Here is a 21,503-nt window from a genome sequence, read left to right as displayed (position 1 = left end):
GTGTGACCCCAGAGACGGCAGCCCACCAGGCTCCCCCGTCCCTGGGATTCTCCAGGCAAGAACACTGGAGTGGGTTGCCATTTCCTTCTCCAAAAGATCCCATAGGGCACAGCTATTGGTAAGACACGGTATCGCGAAATAAATAAATAATTTTTTTAAGATACTAAAAGAAAAGAGGTTGAAGATAGGTTAAGGGGAATAGAAGTATGATGGAGCACCATCAGTAAGAAAATGGACCAGTAAGAAGAAAATCTTCCCCTATGGTGTTAAAAAATGATAGATACAAATTAAAGGAAGTTATAAAATAGGAAAATTACAGTTTTCCCTAAAAGCTCCATTGTTCTCCTTTAGGTCAAAAGTCAGATAGTCTACTCAGTGGAAGAATTTAAAAAGGAGACCTGAGTTAGAATGATAAAGATTTAGAGCAGTTGTTATAGGATAGGAAAGAAAAGGACACATGGAAGATATCCAAGCAGTTTTGAACATGCATTTGGATTGGTGATGATCTTTTGCTTCATCATACTCTGTGAAATATTTGGAGTATGTATTATTTATCTGATTTACAGATCAGTAATACTGCTTTCACGAAAAGAAGAATTATAGTTCTGGCTTCAAGATTTGGATCTGCCTCATACAACTTTTTGACTTAATAATGGTGATCCCACCCACACTGTAATGAAAGCAAATTATACCTGCCTTGTTTTACACTGTAGTTCCAGGATAGACCCTAAGACTTAGTTCACAATAGGTAGTCAGTAAATACGTATTAAATAAATGCATGCACTGACAATTATGAGTAGTCAGATACATGTATAAATTTTATCACATATTTGTAGTTTTATTTATAAATTCACGTGTTTTATGGGATTTCCTTCTAGTAGCTTAAATCAGAATATTTTTTTCAAAATGGAAATAATTTTTTAAAAAATACATGTCATTGGTGAAAAAGTTGGCTTAAAGCTCAACATTCAGAAATCTAAGATCATGGCATCCAGTCCCATCATTTCATGGCATCCAGTCCCATCACTTCATGGCAAATAGATGGGGAAAGAGTGGAAACAGTGTCAGACTTCATTTTTGGGGGCTCCAAAATCACTGCAGATGGTGATTGCAGCCATGAAATTAAAAGACGCTTACTCCTTGGAAGGAAAGTTATGACCAACCTAGACAGCATATTAAAAAGCAGAGATGTTACTTTGTCAACAAAGTCCATCTAGTCAAGGCTATGGTTTTTCCAGTAATCATGTATGGATGTTAGAGTTGGACTATAAAGAAAGCTGAGCACCGAAGAATTGATGCTCTTGAACTGTGGTGTTGGAGAAGACTCTTGAGAGTCCTTGGACTGCAAGGAGATCCAACCAGTCCATCCTAAAGGAGATCAGTCCTGGGTGTTCATTGGAGGGACTGATGCTGAAGCTGAAACTCCAATATTTTGGCCACCTAATGCGAAGAGCTGACTCATTTGAAAAGACCCTGATCCTGAGAAAGATTGAGGGCAGAAGGAGAAGGGGACAACAGAGGATGAGATAGCTGCATGGCATCACCGACTCGATGGACATGAGTTTATGTAAACTCCGGGGTACTGACTAAAATTAAAAATGCTGACTATAGAGGGGCTTCCTGGTGGCTAAGAATCTGCCTGTCAGTGCAGGAGACATGAGTTTGATCCCTGTTCTGGGAAGATCCCGCGTGCTGCGGAGCAGCTAAGCCCATATGACACACAACTATTGAGCCTGGGCTCTGAGCCTAGAAACTGTAGAATACTGAGCCCTTGTGCCCAAACTACTGAAACCCAAATGCCCTAGAGGTCATGCTCTGCAACAAGAGAAACCACCGCAATGAGAAGCCTGTGTACCACCACTAGAGAGTAACCCCCGCATTCTGCAACTAGAGAAAAGTCTGAGCAGCGACAAGGACACAGCATAACCAAAAATAAAAATTTTTTTTCTAATTGCTGACTATACAAAGTGTTGATGTATACGTAACTAACAGTGTGTTGGTGATGTTGAAAGCAGTTTGTTTTAGCATCAGATTATCTCAACATTGTCTCAACTCAGAAATCCCAATATTAGACATTTGCCTATAAGAAAGTGAAGTGAAGTCACTCGGTCGTGTCCGATTCTTTGTGACCCCATGGACTGTAGCCCACCAGGCTCCTCCACCCATGGGATTCTCCAGGCAAGAGTACCGGAGTGGGTTGCCATTTCCTTCTCCAGGGGATCTTCCCGGCCCAGGGATCAAACCCAGGTCTCCTGCATTGTAGGCAGACACTTTACTGTCTGAGCCACCAGGGAAGCCCCGCGTATAAGAAAGGAAGACGTCATTATGTCTTTGGGTTTCCCTGTTGGCTCAAAAGTGAAAGAATCTACCTGCAATGCAGGAAACACAGGTTTGACCCCTGGGTCAGGAAGATCCCTTGGATAAGGAGATGGCAACCCACTCCAGTAGTCATTCCTGGGAAATTCTATGAACAAAGGAGCCTAACAGGCTACAGTTCATGGGGTCACAGGGTCAGACATGACTTAGCAACTAAACCACCACCGCTACTTGTGTTTAAAGTGTAAATACCCAGAAGTCCATCAGTTGGTAATTGGATAAAAATAACTGTGGTATATCTATACAACGAAGTACTTAACAGCAATAGAGAGGAAGTTCATTTCAGTGGTTCACACTGATCCTATGCAACAACATGGAGGAGTCTCAAAAGCATTATGTCACATAGAAGTTGTCAAACACAAAATATATAAAATTTTATAAAAGGTAAAATTCTAGTGGCAGAAAGTTGATCAGTTATTGCCAGAGTAGGAAAAGGGAATTAACCACAGAAGAAGTGTAAGGTAGGTTTTTGTGGTGATGACAGTTGTTTTATGTATATATCGCTACAGTGATTCACCACTTTATTTATACCCACTAGAATGGCTATGATCAAAAAGTTGAGTTGGAAGGAATGTAGAAAAATTGGAACCTTCATGTATTGCTAATGGGTGTAAATGTTGGAGGTGCTTTGGAAAGCAGTTGGACAGTCCTCCAAAAGTTAAGCCTGGAGGTACCGTATGTGTGGGCATGTGCTCAGTCGTGTCCAGCTCTTGTGACCCATGGAGTGTAGCCCACGGGAGTGGGTTGCTGTTTCCTCCTCCAGAGTATCTTCCTGACCCAGGGGAAGATGAACCTTGAGAACTCCATTTATATGAAGTATTCAGAATTGGCAAATATATATAGCAGCACAAAGTAGATTAGAGGATGCTTAGGGCTGAAGGAGTTGGAGGTGAATAAGGAGTGACTCCTAATGGAAATTGGACACAACTGAGCACACACACACCTACTGGGGAAGGGGGTTTGTTTTGAGGTAGGGTGAAAGCTAAGTTTGTTGAATATTTGCCTGTACTGGGAGATCACTAACAAGGAAATGAAATCTCAAGAACGAAGATCGTGTTTGTTTTAACTTAAAATAGTATCTTGTTGAACAGGTAGTTTCTAGTTTGTGGTGGTTAGTTGTATTTGAAAAACTAATAATGTTGAACATTAAATACTTTTTAATTGTTGATTCTGTGTGTGGATATATAGAGAGAGCACAATGCTTCTCATGAATTGCTTTCAATTTCTTTGCTATAAATCTCTAGGAGTGGTATTAGTGATGCAATAAATTAATTATGTGATTAATTCAATGCCTTTGCTCATTATGTGTTTACTATTTGTTTTTTATTTTGAGTGAGTTCTCATTTGTCTATTTAGCAACTGCTATCCTAACGTTTTTCTTAAAATTTCAAATGATCTCCATTTATGGATATGAATATTACATTGCTTATACTTAAAAATACACACTTCTGATACATTTGACAATTTTGTTGCTTTTCATTAGAATTACTGTTATACATGGATGGGAAGATAAACTAAAAATAAGCTCATTTGTCATGTAGAGAGGGAAGTTTAAAAAATCACAAAATTACTTTTTCTTCCAGAAAATATTTAATTTGATGTTCATAGAGTCTGTATATGTCTACTACAATGCAATTAAGATATAGTTACTAATCTAGTAGTGTTACTAATTTAGATTGTCTTATTTTAATAGTGCACTGGTAAAACTGATGAATAAATCAATAGAAGGGACAGCAGATGACGAAGAGGAGGGTGTAAGTCCAGATACAGCTATTCGTTCAGGACTTGAACTTCTTAAGGTATTTTGTCTTAAAACAGCTTGTCTTTTCTGCAGTCATTTTTTTTTTAATTGGCGGAAAATTGCTTTACTATTTTGTGTTGGTTTCTGCCATACAACAGTGCAAATCAGTCATAATTTTATATATATATATCCTTTCCCTCCTGAACCTTCCTCCCCTCACCTCGTCCCTCCCCTTTAGGTCATCATAGAGCACCCGGCTGAGTGGGCTCCCTTTGTTATTTAGCAACATCCCACTGACTGTTTTACACCTGATAGTGTATATTTGTCAATACCACTTTCTCAATTTCTCCCACCCTCAACTTCCCCAGCTGTGTCCACAAGTCTGTTCTTTACTAGGCTCGTCAGTACCATTTTTCTAGATGCCATATGTATTCTGCAGTTATAATATGAATCACCTTAAAGATGTGCAAGGGTCAGGCTTTATTTCATTGGAAGTATTCAAAAGATTAAAATTTGTAATACAGCATTTTATAAAAATAACATGTTTTCTGAATTATACTAATGTAATTATTTTACATTATAAAATAATATTTTTGGAGTTTTGCTGTTTCATTCATTCATCATGTGCATGCCTGCTATGCTTATAACAGTATGTGCTAAATGATTTAGTCTTACCTTTCAAATAACCTGCATATTGGTTAGTAGGATTGCTCACAGGAATTACTGTAAGACATCATTTATCTGATTGGGATTTTTTTTTTTTTAACAAAGGGTAAACAGATGCCAAAGAGGTCAGAGAATTGAACAATTAGTAAGAGACATAATTTAATCTAGAGGGGGAGCACAGCATCATCAAAGAGAATAATTTAGGACATGTTTTAGGGATTGTGAATGTAGCCTGAGTAGTTAGAATTATTGCTTTGAGGAGTGATGGAAGACAAGATTGTTTCCAGATTGTGGAAATAAAATTTTTTTTTACAGAGGAAAATCATCTTTAAGGCAAACATTTTTAATAGGTTTGATTCAGCTTTTCAAATTTAAATCCTCATTTTTCTCTGAATTTTTAAAACCTCATAAGTAAATATTATCACTCTGAACCCTACCAAAGTTCTCTCTCCACTTTATAACCCATTTAAAAAATTCTTATATAATAAGTTAATGAGGGCTACATACTCCATTCCCCTACCTCCTTATTTTTCTTTTAGGCCTTATTCCATGTGTCAGGCTGACTAAATTGTTTCTGCTTCATGGAAGGTAAACTTTGTAGACACATTATTTCTAACTTAAAGATAGAAATTCCTTAAAGATAGCCTAGAACTTATGTCTTAATAAATAAAGGGAACAATTATTTATATGTTTGTAATCATGATTAAAATTTTCCAATAATGACTTCAGTTCGTTCAGTTCAGTCACTCAGTCGTGTCTGACCCTTTGCGACCCCATGATTCGCAGCACGCCAGGCCTCTTTGTCCATCACCAACTCCCGGAGTTCACTCAGACTCACGTCCATCGAGTCAGTGATGCCATCCAGCCATCTCATCCTCTGTCGTCCCCTTCTCCTCTTGCCCCCAATCCCTCCCAGCATCAGAGTCTTTTCCAATGAGTCAACTCTTCGCATTAAGTGGCCAGAGTACTGGAGTTTCAGCTTTAGCATCATTCCTTCCAAAGAAATCCCAGGGCTGATCTTCAGAATGGACTGGTTGGATCTCCTTGCAGTCCAAGGGACTCTCATGATTAAAATTTTCCAATAATGACTACTTATGAGTAAATTTTTTGTGATGGATTTCACTTAAAATATTTTCTTATAGAGTATCTTTTGCCAGTGAAATAAAGCCTAGTGTTAGCATTTTGTTCCCATCTATCACTCCCATGAAAAAGGAGCCACATTTCCCACATTCCCCATATCAGAATAGACTAAGAGGGAGGGAAGAAAACAGGACCAGGGCTGTCGGTCAAGAACTGTTAGCCACAACTCGCCTCCAGGGAGGCTACAAGATACAATCTTGATTGTGTTGCTAGCATATGCAGCTCATGATTTAAAATTTTATTTCTAGTAGAAAACAGTTCTTTTAATGGATTATAACCATTGTGTGAACTTAAAACATTATATCTGTTCCTTTAGGTTCTGTCTTTCACACATCCTACCTCGTTCCACTCTGCAGAGACATATGAGTCCCTGTTGCAGTGCCTCAGAATGGAAGATGACAAGGTAGCAGAAGCCGCCATACAGATTTTTAGAAACACAGGCCACAAAATAGAAACAGACCTACCCCAGATACGGTCGTGAGTATGCTTTTTCTTATGATCAACACAAGAGTTTTCCAAGTGTGGGAATCTTAGGGTCATTGTTTCTCTTAGGAAGATACGGAGGAGGAAAGATGACTTTTATTTAGAAGCTGCTTTTCTGTATCCTCTGTTTTCATCTTTTCTCTGTCTGACTTATCTCCTCTACCATTTGAATATGGGCGGAGGAACAACATAAAACTTTTATTTTAAATATTAATATTAATTATCAAAAGTTACCACAGAATTTAGGATTAATACATCTTTCTAATTTATTTTTCTCCAACTCCAAATTCAGTAGGTACTGCCTTCATATCTCACTCAAGAATTATATAATCAAAGGTGCTTAATGAAGTGTTCATTATTTGCTTAGTTGTTGGTCATGGTTCTTTTCTCTCTCTAGATTACTTCCCCTCTCCTCATACGAATGAAGTACATTTTGGTATTTTTACTTTGGCAGCTTTAAGAGGTTGCCTTAGGATCAGAATTTGTACTGAGAGTGTGATTTAGACATAAGACACGGGAGATGTCTTGGAGGAAGAGCACATTGCTGATAGCTATTATATTCAGATGTTCAAGGTATTTATGTAAATGGTTTGAGGTAAATTCAAATCAAACCCAATTTCCTCATGATATATTAATAGAATAAGAGAATTCATGACTCCTTAAGTTTTTATTGGATTTTTGAGCTAATAGTTTAATTTGAGAAATAATTCAACATTTATTGTATATCCTTTTCATTGTCAGCACTGTAGTGGCTAATATAAAAGATTACCACTATCAGTCTCTGCTGTCAAGGAGTTTATACTCTAGAAATGATAATTTTTATCTTTGTACATTATAGAAAAAATGACACAGTGGGCTAAAGTTACTGTGAATTTTACAAAATGGGAAAATCTATACTTTTTTAAAGGTGAAGGATGTACTTAAAGGAATTCTATCCCAGAAGGAACAGTAGAAGAGGTAACTTTGGACATGACGACTAAAACCTCTTGTTCTTAAGACTTGTTCAGTCGATAAGTGGTATCTGACTCTTTGTGACGCCGTGAACTGCAGCATACCAGGCTTCCCTTTCCTTCATTATCTCCCAGAGTTTGTTCAAACTCATGCCCACTGAGTCAGTGATGCCATCCAACCATCTCATCCTCTGTTACCCCCTTCTCCTACCCTCAGTCTTTACCAGCATCAGTGTCTTTTCCAGTGAATTGGCTCTGCGTATCAGGTGGTCAGAATATTGGAGCTTCAGCTTCAGCATCATTTCTTCCAGTGAATATTCAGAGTTGATTTCCTTCAGGATTGACTGATTTAATCTTCTGTCTAAGGGACTTTTTATGAGTCTTCTGCAGCACCACAATTCAGAAGCATCAGTTCTTCAGCACTCAACCTTCTTTATGGTCCAACTCTCATATCCATACATGACTACTGGAAAAACCATAGCTTTGACTATACAGACCTTTGTCGGCAGTGATTTCTCTGCTTTTTAATATACTATCTAGGTTTGTCATAGCTTTTCTTAAGACTAGTCAGGAAGGAAGGACGGAATTATTGAAAAAGCAGAGAAGCACAACACTGCAGACCTCAATAACAACCCTGGCGGTGTAACTGGATTATAGCACACTAGAAAAACAAGGAGCAAGGTTAAAGTTGACCTATGCATCATCCTTTCATTAGGCTAAGAAGAATTAATAATGTATTTAATGACAGTTTGATCAAAACTCTTACTTTCTTTTGTTACTAACTGGTCTTATTTGTAAGAACCGTTACCTTGGTAAATGAATTTGAAAGAAAGACTTCAACAGTGCTCAGTCAAGGAATGTATTGATATTTGTGCATGAAAATCCTTTTCATTATTCTAAACTGTATGGAGAGAAATATGGCACATTCATAAATTTCAAGGTAGACTTCACACTGACTAGCATATGTTCCAGTTTTTTGATTGATGTGCATAAAGGTTTAGAGTATTGCTGTTTATATCTAGCCTTCCATTATTATAAGACAAGGGTCCCCAACCTCCAGGCCACAGATCAGTACTGATTCCATAGATCAGTACACAGCAGGAGGTGAGCAGCAGGGGAGCAAGCAAAGCTTCATCTGTATTTAGAGCTGCTTGTGTTACCACCTGAGCTCTGCCTCCTGTCAGATCAGCAGCAGCTTTAGATTCTCACAGAAGCGCGAACCCTTCTATGAACTGCACATGTGCATGCTTCTTTTGAGAATCATCCTGAAACCATCTTCCCCTCCCTATCCATGGTGAAAACTGTCTTCCACAAACTGGTCCCCTGTGCCGGAAAGGTTGAGGACCGCTATTATAGTATGACCCTTTTTCACTATTGCACTTGATTTGATATCATTGACCTTATAATCTATAAAGTAGTAGTATTACACCAGATGTATAGCAAGTATCTTTTCCTAAATTTTTGTTTTGGCTTACAAATTTTCTTTTGATGTAAAAAAAATGCTTAAGTTCATTATAAAAAGCTGAAACTTTAGAAACTATAAATGAAGAGAGTCACTTAACATTTTGATGTATATTTTATATGAATGTTTTATCTTATCCATTTGATGTATATGCCAATTTTTTATATTTTGATAGAAACATGCCATACTTTATTTGCATACTTTCTCTCACTGGTATGTTCTTACCTGTTTTTTAATAAAATTTGACCTTTTGCTACTTTTTTCCCCATGGCTGCTTCAAAACAACTGAAGAGGATTGTGAGAGGAAAGTGGAAAATTTAGGAGTATTTTGTTAGAAGACAAATGTGAAAATATGGCATGGGGCAATTTTAGATTATAAATTAAAGGTGGCTTGTTTACTTCTGCATACTTATGAAGAGTAACATTAAAAAGAAAATTGTTTTCTGGAGTAGCTCTTTTATTCTAGAGGCATTGTATTTCTTATATTGTACTTGAGGATGGGGAAAGGGGCTTTAAATCTTTTTATAGATCAGGAAGTTTAGAAGAGAAGCTTTCTTCGAGCGTACCTCCAAATAGTTACTGATGAAGTAGGAGACAACCAAAAGAACTACTTGTGGTTTATGGGCTTTTTAAAAATAAACTATGATGTTTTTTTTTCCCCAGGACCTTAATTCCCATTTTACATCAGAAAGCAAAGAGAGGAACTCCACACCAAGCAAAACAGGCTGTTCACTGTATACATGCCATATTCACAAATAAAGAAGTCCAGCTTGCACAGATTTTTGAGGTATATATAATTACATATGATGTGTTTTTGTTGATTTTTATTTTTATTCTCTCTGATTTGATGAAGCTAAAGAGTCACTTTTTTTTTTTTAAGTTCTTTAGTCCCAGTCTAAAATATAAATTCCATGGGAGCAGGGACTCTATTTTATTCAGCACTTTAGATATTCCCAGCCTTTAGATCAGACTATATGTTCAAATACTACACATTGAAGGGTGTTTTATGTATTTTGTGTTACATTATTTTACTTAATTTTAGCTTTTTTGGCTCAGTGGTCCATTTAGCTTGAGAAGCTATTATGGACCCGACAACCCTACTTGAAAATTAGTTTTGTTTGCCTTTCCTTATGTATGATCCTTTGCCTGATTCTACTACTAGAAAGGTATTCCTATTGTCATAAACTGAATACAATATGAACAGAACCCAGTGGACTTAAATATTATGATCCATGGTCATTTTAAATATTCCCACAGGACAAGAAACCCACCAACATAACTGACTTAAAAATAAGGCTGATTTGACCGTGGAAGAATTTTCTTGTTTTTATTTTATGTGGGTTTTACTTTTCCTTTTTTTTTACATTGTTTCAATCTTATTAAATTTCAATAGGTGAAATAAGAATCAAGTGTCTAATATAACTGAAGTTACTGTAAATCATCTCTTTGGAACAGATTTTTTGGGGGCACAATAAATTCAGGAGGACTCGGGAACATACACTATTCTGTACAATGTCTATAAAACAAACTAGTAATTTTGACTGTTTTATTTTTATAGCCACTCAGTAGGAGTCTGAATGCTGACGTACCAGAACAACTTATAACTCCGTTAGTTTCATTGGGCCACATTTCTATGTTAGCACCAGATCAGTTTGCTTCCCCAATGAAATCTGTAGTAGCAAATTTTATTGTTAAAGATCTACTAATGAATGACAGGGTAAGTTTCTCATTAAATTTAGAATCATAAGATTAAGACTGTTAACATCTTTATTTGTCACAGAAACAACACGTCTGCTTTTCTCTGTGTATGATTCTCTTTTACTTTTTTTGTTATTTAAAATAACATCTTGCTATGTAGCTATTACTAGAATTTTTCTTTAAGAAAAAATTGAGAACATGAGATAGATGAATCATGAAGTAAAAAATAGAACCCTCAGTATTCAAACTCAAAAAAAAAATACCTGCCAGTTCACGCCTTCCTCTTTCTCCTCCCTCCAGTTGAATACAGCAGTGAAGGCTGCAAGCATGGCCAGTTTCATTTCCTACTCAGTTTCGTATTGTTCTTTGTACTACTGGTAGACAAGGCTGGCCACAAGTGGTGGCTTGATTGTTCATAAATTCTGTTTTAAGATGGTTGTTTTTTGTATGTAGTAAAATATACACAATATAAACTTTGCCATTTTACCCCATTTATGTGTACAGTTCACTTACATTATACACACCCATGTTCTTACTGGTTTTTTGTTTTATTAAAAACAAACAAGTTTGATAACATATGTATACACCCATATACAACAAGGGGTAACCCAGGAAAGCCAAGTACATCTCCACAGTGCTCCAAGCCACCATCCAAAATATACGTCCACATTGTTGTAAAACTATTGTCACTACCTGTTTTCAGAACTTTATCATTTTGGAGAGAAACTCTACATCCGTTAACCAGTAACTCCGCATTACCTCCTCCCCACCAACCTCTGGTAACATCTATTCTACTTGCGTGCTTTATAAATTTGCTTATTACCTTCTTATCATACAATATTTATCCTTTTGTGTCTGGCTTATTTCTCTCAGTATAATGGTTTCAAGACTTCATTTTGTGCCACAATAATACTCCATTGTATGTTTAACCTATATTTTGTTTATTCATCTATTGATATATACTTGGGTGTTTTCTACCTTTTAACTGTTGTGAATAATGCTGATATGAACATTGTCCCTGGTTTGGGGGATATATGCCTAGGAGTGGAATTGCTGGATCATATGATCATTCTATGCTAAACTTTTTGAGGGGCTGCTGAACATTTTTCCACAGTGTCTATACCTACATTCCCAGCAGCCATACACAAAGCTTCCATTTTCTACACATCTTGGCCAGCACTTATTCTTTACTTGGTTTTTTTTTTTTATTCTTTACTTGTTGTAAAGTAGTATCTTGTGGTTTTGGTTTGTGTCCCTAATGGCTAGTGATTTTTTTTTTCATGTGCTTATTGGCTGTTTATATATCTTCTTTGAATATTGAGTTTTTTGCCCACTTTGAATTGAATTGTTTGTTGTTGAGTTGTAAAAATTCTTTATATATTCTGAATATTTATATACTGAATCCAAGAATAAAAAGATTTCCCCCTGTACCTTCTTGTGAGAATTTTTTAGTTGTAACTCTTAAGATCTTTGATCCAGGTTTAAAGTTAATTTTCATATATGATATAACAGTCCAGCTTCATTCCTTTGCTTGTGGCTATATCTAGTTTTGCCAGCACCATTGAGGAGTTGAGGAGACTGTTGTTTTCCCAATAATTGGTGTTAGCACTCTTGTTTAAAATCAGTTGAGCGTATACGTGAAGGTTTTCTGCTTCGTTCTATTGGTCTGTGTGTCCATACTTATGTCAGAACCACCCATGCTATCTTGATTACTATAGATTTGTAAGTTAAGTTTCAAAGTCAGGAAGTTTTAGCCCTCCAACTTTGTTTTTCTTTTCCAGTCCCTATTTGATGGCTTTCTTGTGGGGTTCCTAGAGCACAGTGTTGTTCAGCATGAAACCTTAATGAGAAAAATTTAAAAATTTTTTCTAAAAGTTAAATTTATTCAATTTTCTATAGTCAACAGGTGAGAAGAATGGAAAATTATGGTCTCCAGATGAAGAGGTTTCCCCTGAAGTACTAGCAAAGGTAAAATTGAGTAGAACTCGATGACTGTTATGCTAAAATAAAACTAACACTTAAAAAGCATAAGGTGCTTTATTTTTAAACCAAAAATTGTGTGTTTCTCAAATTGCAGTTGTCCTTGAAGGAAGTTACATATAGATATATGTCAGCATGTTTTGTGGATCTTCCTGCCTTGCTGAAATGATTTCAGTGAGGCTGTTTTACATAGAGATTGTAGAATATTGATGTCAGAAGCACCTCAGGTCTAGCCTCATTACCACTTTTTATCTACAGGCATATGAACATTAATTTGGCAAAAACAAATGACTGTCATCATATTGGTAACTTTTGATAGATGTAAATTATCCGTCAGTAAAGCTAATTTTTAAAGTGGTAGTCTTGGGATTTAAAACAAAACTTCTTTATTATCTTATTTGATAATCTATCTCACCTTGAATAGCTTCATAGGCATCATTTATTCCATCAGTTCCTTTTTCCAGGTTGTCGATAAATAAATGTAGTAAATGATATCTACATTCTTTTGCTAGTTCTTGCATACATTTCATAACAGTCTTGAGTATAAGGCTCCAAGCAATTATGACTACAGATAATTACAAAATCTCCTGGGTTTTTTGATCAAAATAGTTCTTCAGTACTATAAGAAATATTAAAGTCTGTCTAGTTATTTTTAACCACTACAATCTGTGTAGTTTAGTTATTTAAAAAAGAAAAATATCAGTATTTTTAAATGATTTGAAAAGCAAGTGTCCAGGTGTGAAAAGTCTGAATTCAGAAGCCAGAGCCTGGGTATGCTATCTATCATAGTAATGTGTCTTAGGTTGCCTTACTTATTAGAAATAAGAATACCTCCCTCACAGAGTTGTTTGGTAGATTAAATAAAATAATAAATGTACAAATCTGGGGGAAGCACCTGGCATAAACAGAATAAGTATTAGTTCTCATTATTATTATCCTACAGACTTGTTTAATAAAACATGTCTGCTGGCAGTTAAGTAATCTCGTTAATTAACATAAATCTTCCCTTTAAGTGGAATTTTAAGTTGCTTTCTTTTTTTAGCATGTTAATATTTTATAGGTACAGGCAATTAAACTTCTGGTAAGATGGCTGTTGGGTATGAAAAACAACCAGTCTAAATCTGCCAATTCAACTCTTCGGTTATTATCAGCAATGTTGGTTAGTGAGGGTGACCTGACAGAGCAGAAGAGGATCAGGTGAGATTTTTCTTCCTTTCCAATTTTTTTTTGAGCTTCAAGATGTTGGTAGAGCTTACATAAGAATTATTTACTTAATATTAGCTGTTATAATTGCACTGTATGTTTTGTGTTTCAATTATGTACTTACTTCGGGTTTATATCTCAATAATGGTGTATTTTCATTTTTAAAGACTGACCTTTTTCCAGTAAATTTGTAGTCATAATCATTATAGCAGTGTTACAGTTAGCTTCAACATTTGGATCAATTAAACAAATATTTGTTGAATATTTGCCAAACACTAGGAAAAGCATTGCTGTAAAAACAGATAAAATTCAGTTCCTGCCTTCAACTTACCCTGTAAGTATAGTGATTGAACAAGTGTAGTGTTTTGATGCCATGAAAGGAAATAAAAATTTCAGTGTAGATTCAAAGAAGAAAGAGTTGCAGCCTCTTGGTGGTTTGCAGACTATATAAGGTTCTGCAAATGCCAAAAAAAATTTGTTTCCATTTCTACACATGTTCAGTCTTTAAACCTGTGAAATCACCATTTCTTTCTGTACCTTTTAAGATGAAAATAAAAGTCAAATTTTTCATTTACTGGTCTACTTGTGATGCACTCTAGAGGATAGACTTAACTATTCATTTATGCTTTCAGTATTTATTGAACACTATCATGCCAGGTACTGCCAGACCTTTTAAACGTACAATAATTTCTTCCTCTAAGGAATATGCATTCTATTGGAGGAGATAGGAAATGCACAATTACATTCAGTAGAGATGCTGAATGCTTTGATAAACTGGAGAAAACAATCAAAAATGATTTTTATCATAAGCCAAGAGTAGGTTTGCATGAACAGATTGAAGAATAAGGACAGCAAGTTTTAAATTTGGGGAAACCATGTACAGTGTGTCGCAGAGGCTTAATAATGAGCTCTTACAAATCAGTGATAAACAGGCAGGATCCCAAATAAAGATGAAGATTATATATTGCCAGTTTATCTTTAAAAAAATGTTTGACATCACTAAATACAATAAATACAATTTTAACTTAAGTGGAACCTCTTGTCTATCAAATCATCAAAAAGAAATTTTTTAAGCAATCATTACTCTTTGGGATCAGGGAAAACGATTTTCCTCACTACTGCTGTGAATATAAATGGGCATAGTCTTGGCAGGACAGTTTGGCATTTTGTTTCTGAGTCCTTATATTAATGTTATTCTTTGGCTTTATTTTTATGTTCATGAAATTAAAAGAATCATATAAAAATATACATACTAACATGTTCTTTCCAGTGTGTTTTTTTTTTTTTTTTCATTGCAAAACACAGGAGAATGGCCAGTTCTGGAACATGCATATTATGAAATATTAGGCAGATCTTAATTAGACATTATGTATCCCATCGGAGAAGGCGGTGGCACCCCAATCCAGTACTCTTGCCTGGAAAATCCCATGGATGGAGGAGCCTGGTGGGCTGTCCACGGGGTCGCTAAGAGTTGGACATGACTGAGCGACTTCACTTTCACTTTTCACTTTCATGCATCAGAGAAGGAAATGGCAACCCACTCCAGTACTCTTGCCTGGAAAATCCCATGGACTGAGGAGCCTGGTGGGCTGCAAACCATGGGGTCACTAAGAGTTGGACATGACTGAAGCGACTTAGCAGCAGCATGTATCCCATAGTTTAGCTTGGACTCTGGAATCAGAAACTTACTCAACTTCCTGCTCCATTTACTAGTTGTATAAACTTGGATGAATCAGTTTTCCAAGCCTCAGTTTCCCCATCTTCCAGAGTAACATACCCAGATAGTAGCATTAGTAATTTTTTTAAATTCCTGAATCATTTGCCTCAGAAACCATTTGAGAGTCCTTCATTGTTACCAGTGCTCACTTTGATGGTCATGTGGTCCAAGAGTGCCATGTTTTCTCCTCTTGTGGTAAATAATAGTCCCTTGTGGATTTAGGGCAGCTTTACATTTTTTGAAATCTTTAAAATATCAAAGCTATATTATGTTCCATTTAGCAGTTGAAGTAAGAAGATTGTTCTTTCACCACATCAGTGTCACATTTTACTATTTAGATAGTTTAAGCTGACTGGGTGGGGAGTGGGGATTCCTGGGCCTTCTAGATTCCCTTATAAACCTTCCTGTTGGAAAGGAAAGCCTGCCTCAGAGACTAGTACCTGAGAGACACTGGCTCTCACCTCCATATTCTTTCCAATTTTAGATATTTGTCTAATGCCGCCTCCTTTAGGGTACAAATCACTTCCTAATTCATAGCCCTTCCATTTCATCAGACATATCTAGGCTTAAGATTGATTTCTATTATGTCTGTGTAAAATGTGTGTGTGTGCTTAGTTGCTTCAGTCGTGTCCAACTCTTTGCAACACCATGAACTGTAGCCCACCAGTTTCCTCTGTCCATGGGGATTCTCCAGGCAAGAATACTGGAGTGGGTTGCCATGCCTTCCTCCACGGGATCGTCCCAACCCACAGATTAAACTCAGGTCTCCTGCATTGCAGGCAGATTCTTCACCATCTTAGCCACCAGGGAAGCCCCTGTGTAAAATATGTGTATGCATTTAAAAATTGTGGGAAATAGATTTTAAATGATAAGTGAATTTTAATTTCTCAGTTTTTAGTTTCTTTACAGTTCCTAATGTAAATGGTTCTTGCTAGTGTTGCAGTTGGTGCTATTGTAAATGAAAGCAGAGTTCCTTAGTTACAGTAGAGGATCTAAGCTAAAATGTAACTAAAAATGAAGGCAGCCATTAAAAAGAATGAAAGTTTGCTATTTGATACAACATGAATGGGCCTAGAGAGTATTATGCTTAGTGAAATAAGTCAAAGATAATATTGTATGTTATCACTTATATGTGGAATCTAAAAATTAAAACTAGTGAATATAACAAAGAGACTGACAGATACAGAAAACAAACTAGTGGTTACCACTGGGGAGATGGGAGTGGGGAGGAGCAAGGTAGGGGATTAAAAGATACAAACTACTATAAAATATGCTGCAAGGATATATTGTACAACATGGAAAACATAGCCAAGATTTTATAATTAAGTGGAGTATAATCTATAAAAATTTTGAATTGCCATGTTGTACATCTGAATTTAATATAATAAATCAGCTATACCCAAATAAAATAAGTAAATAAAAATGTTTTTAATGAAGGCAGATAAATGTAATATCAGATAGTCACAATGATTTGAGCCTTCTTCCCTCTGTTGAGTTCAAGGACTCAAAGGATCTTTCCCATATTTATACATTATGTCAATTTAAGTGTAAATTATGCTAAAGACCTTAACAGTCAAAAAGGGATCAAAGCGCTTTATGAATGATAATGGTTATAGGAAATGTTTCTTTCTTTCTTGTTTGTTTATAGTAAATCTGATATGTCTCGCTTGCGATTAGCTGCTGGTAGTGCCATAATGAAGCTTGCTCAGGAACCTTGTTACCATGAAATTATAACCCCAGAACAGTTTCAGCTCTGTGCACTTGTTATTAATGTAAGTAACAGTCTTGTTTTGTGATTTACTTGGCCTTCAACATTAAATTTATTAATACGATTATATACTTAATACAGATTAAGTATCCATTTACTCTGTGGATGTATGCACAAAAGGGATTGCTGTTATTACTATTCTAACCAGTTATCTCCCCACAATTTTTACTTTCTTAGTATAATTATATCTTTTTAATGAAGACATTAAAAATGCTTAAAGTGTTCTTTTGTAAATGTTTGCCAGTTTTTAAAAAACTAGGGGTTTTTGTTAATGATTTAAAAAATACTAATATTTTTAAGTAGTTTTGGTTTTGTGCTGCTGTAGGATGAGTGCTATCAAGTAAGGCAGATATTTGCTCAGAAGCTACACAAGGCACTTGTGAAGTTACTGCTCCCATTGGAGTATATGGCCATCTTTGCCTTGTGTGCCAAAGATCCTGTGAAGGAGAGAAGAGCACATGCACGACAGTGTTTACTAAAAAACATCAGTATACGCAGGGAGTACATTAAACAGAACCCCATGGCTACTGGTAAGTAACTTTCAAAGTGCTGTGTGCAAATATATCTTGTCAATGTATCCATTTGTGGAGGGTTTTATTTCTTATATTTCTGTTGTATTGGGTTGGCCAGTAAGTTCATTCATGTTTTTCCAATAAGATGGCCAAGCCAACAGTGTATAACACTGGGACTTTTATAGAATGTTGCTGTTGCAGTTAAGATGTATGTAAAATTTAAGGTTTTAGTTTCTGAGTCCTGTTTATAATGCATATAAGGAAGAACTGCATTTTATAGGATGAGCAGCGTGGCTTGATTTGAACACATTGCTCTGATGTTGGAAAGTAAAGTCCCTAGCTTTGCCAGGGACTCAATCTTAAATTAATCCTTTGTCTTTCGTAGCCTTCAAAATTGAAAAAAGTATTTCAGTATCATCCAGATGATATGTTGCCTCTAATTTAGAAATAATTGAGGGAAAAATGTTAATTGAAGTGGTTAGAACATTAAATTAGGGAGAGATTTTTATAAAAGCTATTATTACTATTGTTAATAATAATGTTTTCACTCTAGAGAAACTATTATCACTGTTGCCTGAGTATGTAGTTCCGTATATGATTCACCTGCTAGCTCATGATCCAGATTTTACAAGATCACAAGATGTTGATCAGCTTCGTGATATTAAAGAGTAAGTCATGTTGATTTTTAAAGAATTTTTAAAAATATTTTTACTTTTTAAAAAAGGCTTAATTTTTATGTTACTGTCCCCATTAGAATAAAATTTTTTATGGTTTTCTTTTATTGTAAATTTTAACTTTCGTCTTACAAAATTGTTTCTGTCTAATAAGTTCTGTTTGGTGGTTTTGTTTGTTTGCTGTTGTTTGCAGTTAGCTTTAGCTGAGTCTTTGAAATAGATTGACTTGGTTTTTATGTTATTTTTATTGTTTGTGTTAAATGGGCTTCAGTTACGTCAGTTTGATCATTTAGAAAGCCATGTGAAAGCCATGTAGGGAAAATTTCTCTCTGTAAAGCTACACTTTCAACCTCAAAAGATGCCTCAAAAGCATGCACACACATAAAAGATACTCTGTGGCAGGACTATGGTAATACAAAATTAGATATGTTACACCAGTCACAGAGAGGTTTGTCTCTGGTGGAAAGACAGGCAAGTAAACAATTGCAGAATACTTAAGTGTTTTTATGTAAAATAGAACTTTGTATATTGATGCATGGTGAGTAAACAAGTACACAATGGCCTAGAATTATCTACAAATGACTCCAAGAAACTTTAAAGCAGTATTTACTTTGCCATTGATATGCTTTTGCTTTGTACCTTTAAATCGGTCCCTTCAGCTTGTATTTAAATTACTATGATTTTTTATATGGGACATGACACCTTTTAGTTCTAATCTTATTTGAGGTTGTTGTTGTTGTTCAGTCTCTAAGTTGTGTGGTAATCAACATTTATTTCTGCCTCCTGTAGCTCTTTAAGGAGACATAGGTTCTAGTCCCAGCTATGTGAGTAAAAGCTTTACTTCTCTGAGCTTCTCTGCTTCAGTTGCTTTATCCATAAAATACAGGATATGAAATAGGTAATTCCTAAAATGTCTTCTAATTCTGATTTCTGTTTATTTTATAAATATATTTTATTTGCAAATTCTTTTTTTTATATAACTTTTATTTTGGGATTTCCCAGAAAGCACTTTGATAAAGCAAAAAAATAATGTATATGTTCGCCTAGAACACTATGTCTGTGTTAAGCAAACTTTGAGCCCTGTTTCAGTTCAAGGCCATCATGTGGAAAAAGGTTAGACTTAAGAGAGGAGTAATGATGTGGGAAGAGCACTGAAGTCATTCAAGTTAGAACTGAAATCACTGGCACATACTTTTTGATTCTACCTAGTAGGCAATGCTTTTGAATATCTCTGAACATTTCAAGTTACTGTAACTTCTTTTTCTAGTTAAGGTGTACAGTTTCTTAAAGTATACAGTTAGATTATTCATTAGACTTTTTTTTTTAATACAGGGTGTTATCAGATACAAATTTCCCTTTCAGCACTACCAGTGCTGAATCCTATTAGTATAGTATGTTGTGTTTTTATTTGTCTTAAGGTATTTTCTAATTCTTCTTGTGATTTCTTCTTTGACCCGTTGATTGTTTTAAGAGTGTGGTTTGGGAATTCCCTGGCTGTCTAGTGTTTAGGATCCACGCTTTTAATGCAAAGGGCCCAGGTCAGTCCCTAGTCAGGGAACTAAGATCTTGCAAGCAACATGGCCAAAAAAAAAGTGCGAAGTGTGGTTTAGTTTTCATATATGTGTGAGTTTTCCAGTTTTCCTTGTTTTCCTTCTGTTACTGACTTTTAGTTTCATGCTGTTCTGGTCAGAAAAGATACTGTTTTAAGACTTGTGGCTTGCTGTCGAGGCCTGTTAAGACTTATGGTCTGTCCTAGAGAATATTCCAAGTTCACCTGAAGAAACTGTGTGTCCTGCTATTGTTAGTTGGAGTATTCCATCTGTGTCTGATATGTCTGATTGGTTTATGGTGTTGTTCAAGTTCTCTGTTTTCTCTTTGGTCTCCTCTCTGTCTTTTCTATCCATTATTGAAAATAAGGTATTGAAATCTCTTATTGTGGAACATGTATTTCTCCCTTTACTTCTGTCAATTTTTGCTTCATAGGTTTTGGGACTCTGTTGTTAGGTTTGTGTTTATAATAGTCATATCCTCTCCAACACAGTCCTTCTGGGTCTTTTGCAATCCAGTTTGTCTAATTATAAAATAGCTACCAGCTCTCTTTTGGTTACTGTTTGTATGAAATGTATTTTTTCCCCATCCTTTAACTTTCAATTACTTTGTGTTTTTGTATCTGAAATGAGTCTTTTATAGACAAGATATATATATGGATCTTTTTTCTCCCTTAATCTACTCTGCTTGTCTGCTTTTTAATTGGGAGATTTAATCTATTTTCATTTAAAGTAATTACTGATACGTAATTCTGCCATATAACTATTAGTTTTCTCTGTGTCTTATATATTTTTTGTTATTTAATTGCTCCATTACTGCCTCTCATTTTTGTATTTACAGTTGAACTTTACAGCATGAATAGGTTTGAACTGTGCAGGTCCACTTACATGCAGATTTTTTTCAATAATAAATACTATAGTGCTTTAAGATCCACAGCGGGTAGACCCACAGATACAGACAAACTTCATATACAGAGGAACCGATTATACATAATTACTCTTAACATCTTAAAGTTGTAACGACCTATTTTGAATAATAGCAACTTAGTTTCACTAGTGTAGAGATACTCTGCTCTTGTGAAATATGAAATTGCTCCTTTGTGTCCAACTCTTTGCAACTGCATAGACTGTAGCATACCAGCCTCCTCCATCCATGGAATTTCCCAGGCAAGAGTACTGGAGTGGGTTGCCACTTCCTTCTCTGCTCTTATACATCTCTGTTTCATTCCCTTTATATTGTAATTGATACAAATTATATCTTTATATATCATTTCTTTTCACATAGATGTGATTATTTTTATGCTTTTGGTTTATTTACTTGTTTTCAGCTGTGCTGGGTCTTTGTTGCTGGCAGGCTCTTCTCTAGTTGTAGAGAGCGGAGTCTGCTCTCCAGTTGCGGTGCTCAGGTTTCTTATGGTGGTGGCTTCTCTTGCAGAGCACAGGCTCTGAGGCACGTGGGCTTCAGTAGTCGCGGCACATGGGCTCAATAGTTGTGGTTCCTGGGCTCTGGCACACAGGCTTAACAATTGGGGTACAAGGACTTAGTTGCTCTGCAACATATAGGATCTTCTTGGATCAGGAATCAA

General features: G+C 35.8%; 1 protein-coding gene across 2 annotated transcripts in view; it reads left to right on the top strand.

The window, feature by feature from the left end:
* Positions 1–21,503, top strand: part of PDS5A (PDS5 cohesin associated factor A) — a 134,079-nt gene that overhangs the window by 88,219 nt on the left and 24,357 nt on the right. For both annotated transcript variants that reach the window (XM_027544309.1, XM_027544310.1), the window contains exons 18-26: positions 4,070–4,175; positions 6,240–6,400; positions 9,482–9,605; positions 10,377–10,535; positions 12,416–12,484; positions 13,557–13,693; positions 17,065–17,188; positions 17,510–17,714; positions 18,250–18,364. In XM_027544309.1, the coding sequence (XP_027400110.1) occupies positions 4,070–4,175; positions 6,240–6,400; positions 9,482–9,605; positions 10,377–10,535; positions 12,416–12,484; positions 13,557–13,693; positions 17,065–17,188; positions 17,510–17,714; positions 18,250–18,364 (1,200 nt within the window). The remainder of the gene's footprint in view (positions 1–4,069; positions 4,176–6,239; positions 6,401–9,481; positions 9,606–10,376; positions 10,536–12,415; positions 12,485–13,556; positions 13,694–17,064; positions 17,189–17,509; positions 17,715–18,249; positions 18,365–21,503) is intronic.

This window comes from Bos indicus x Bos taurus, chromosome 6 (assembly GCF_003369695.1).
Source record: "Bos indicus x Bos taurus breed Angus x Brahman F1 hybrid chromosome 6, Bos_hybrid_MaternalHap_v2.0, whole genome shotgun sequence".
NCBI classification, from domain to species: Eukaryota; Metazoa; Chordata; class Mammalia; order Artiodactyla; family Bovidae; genus Bos; species Bos indicus x Bos taurus.
This window is presented reverse-complemented; position numbering and strand designations above follow the sequence as displayed.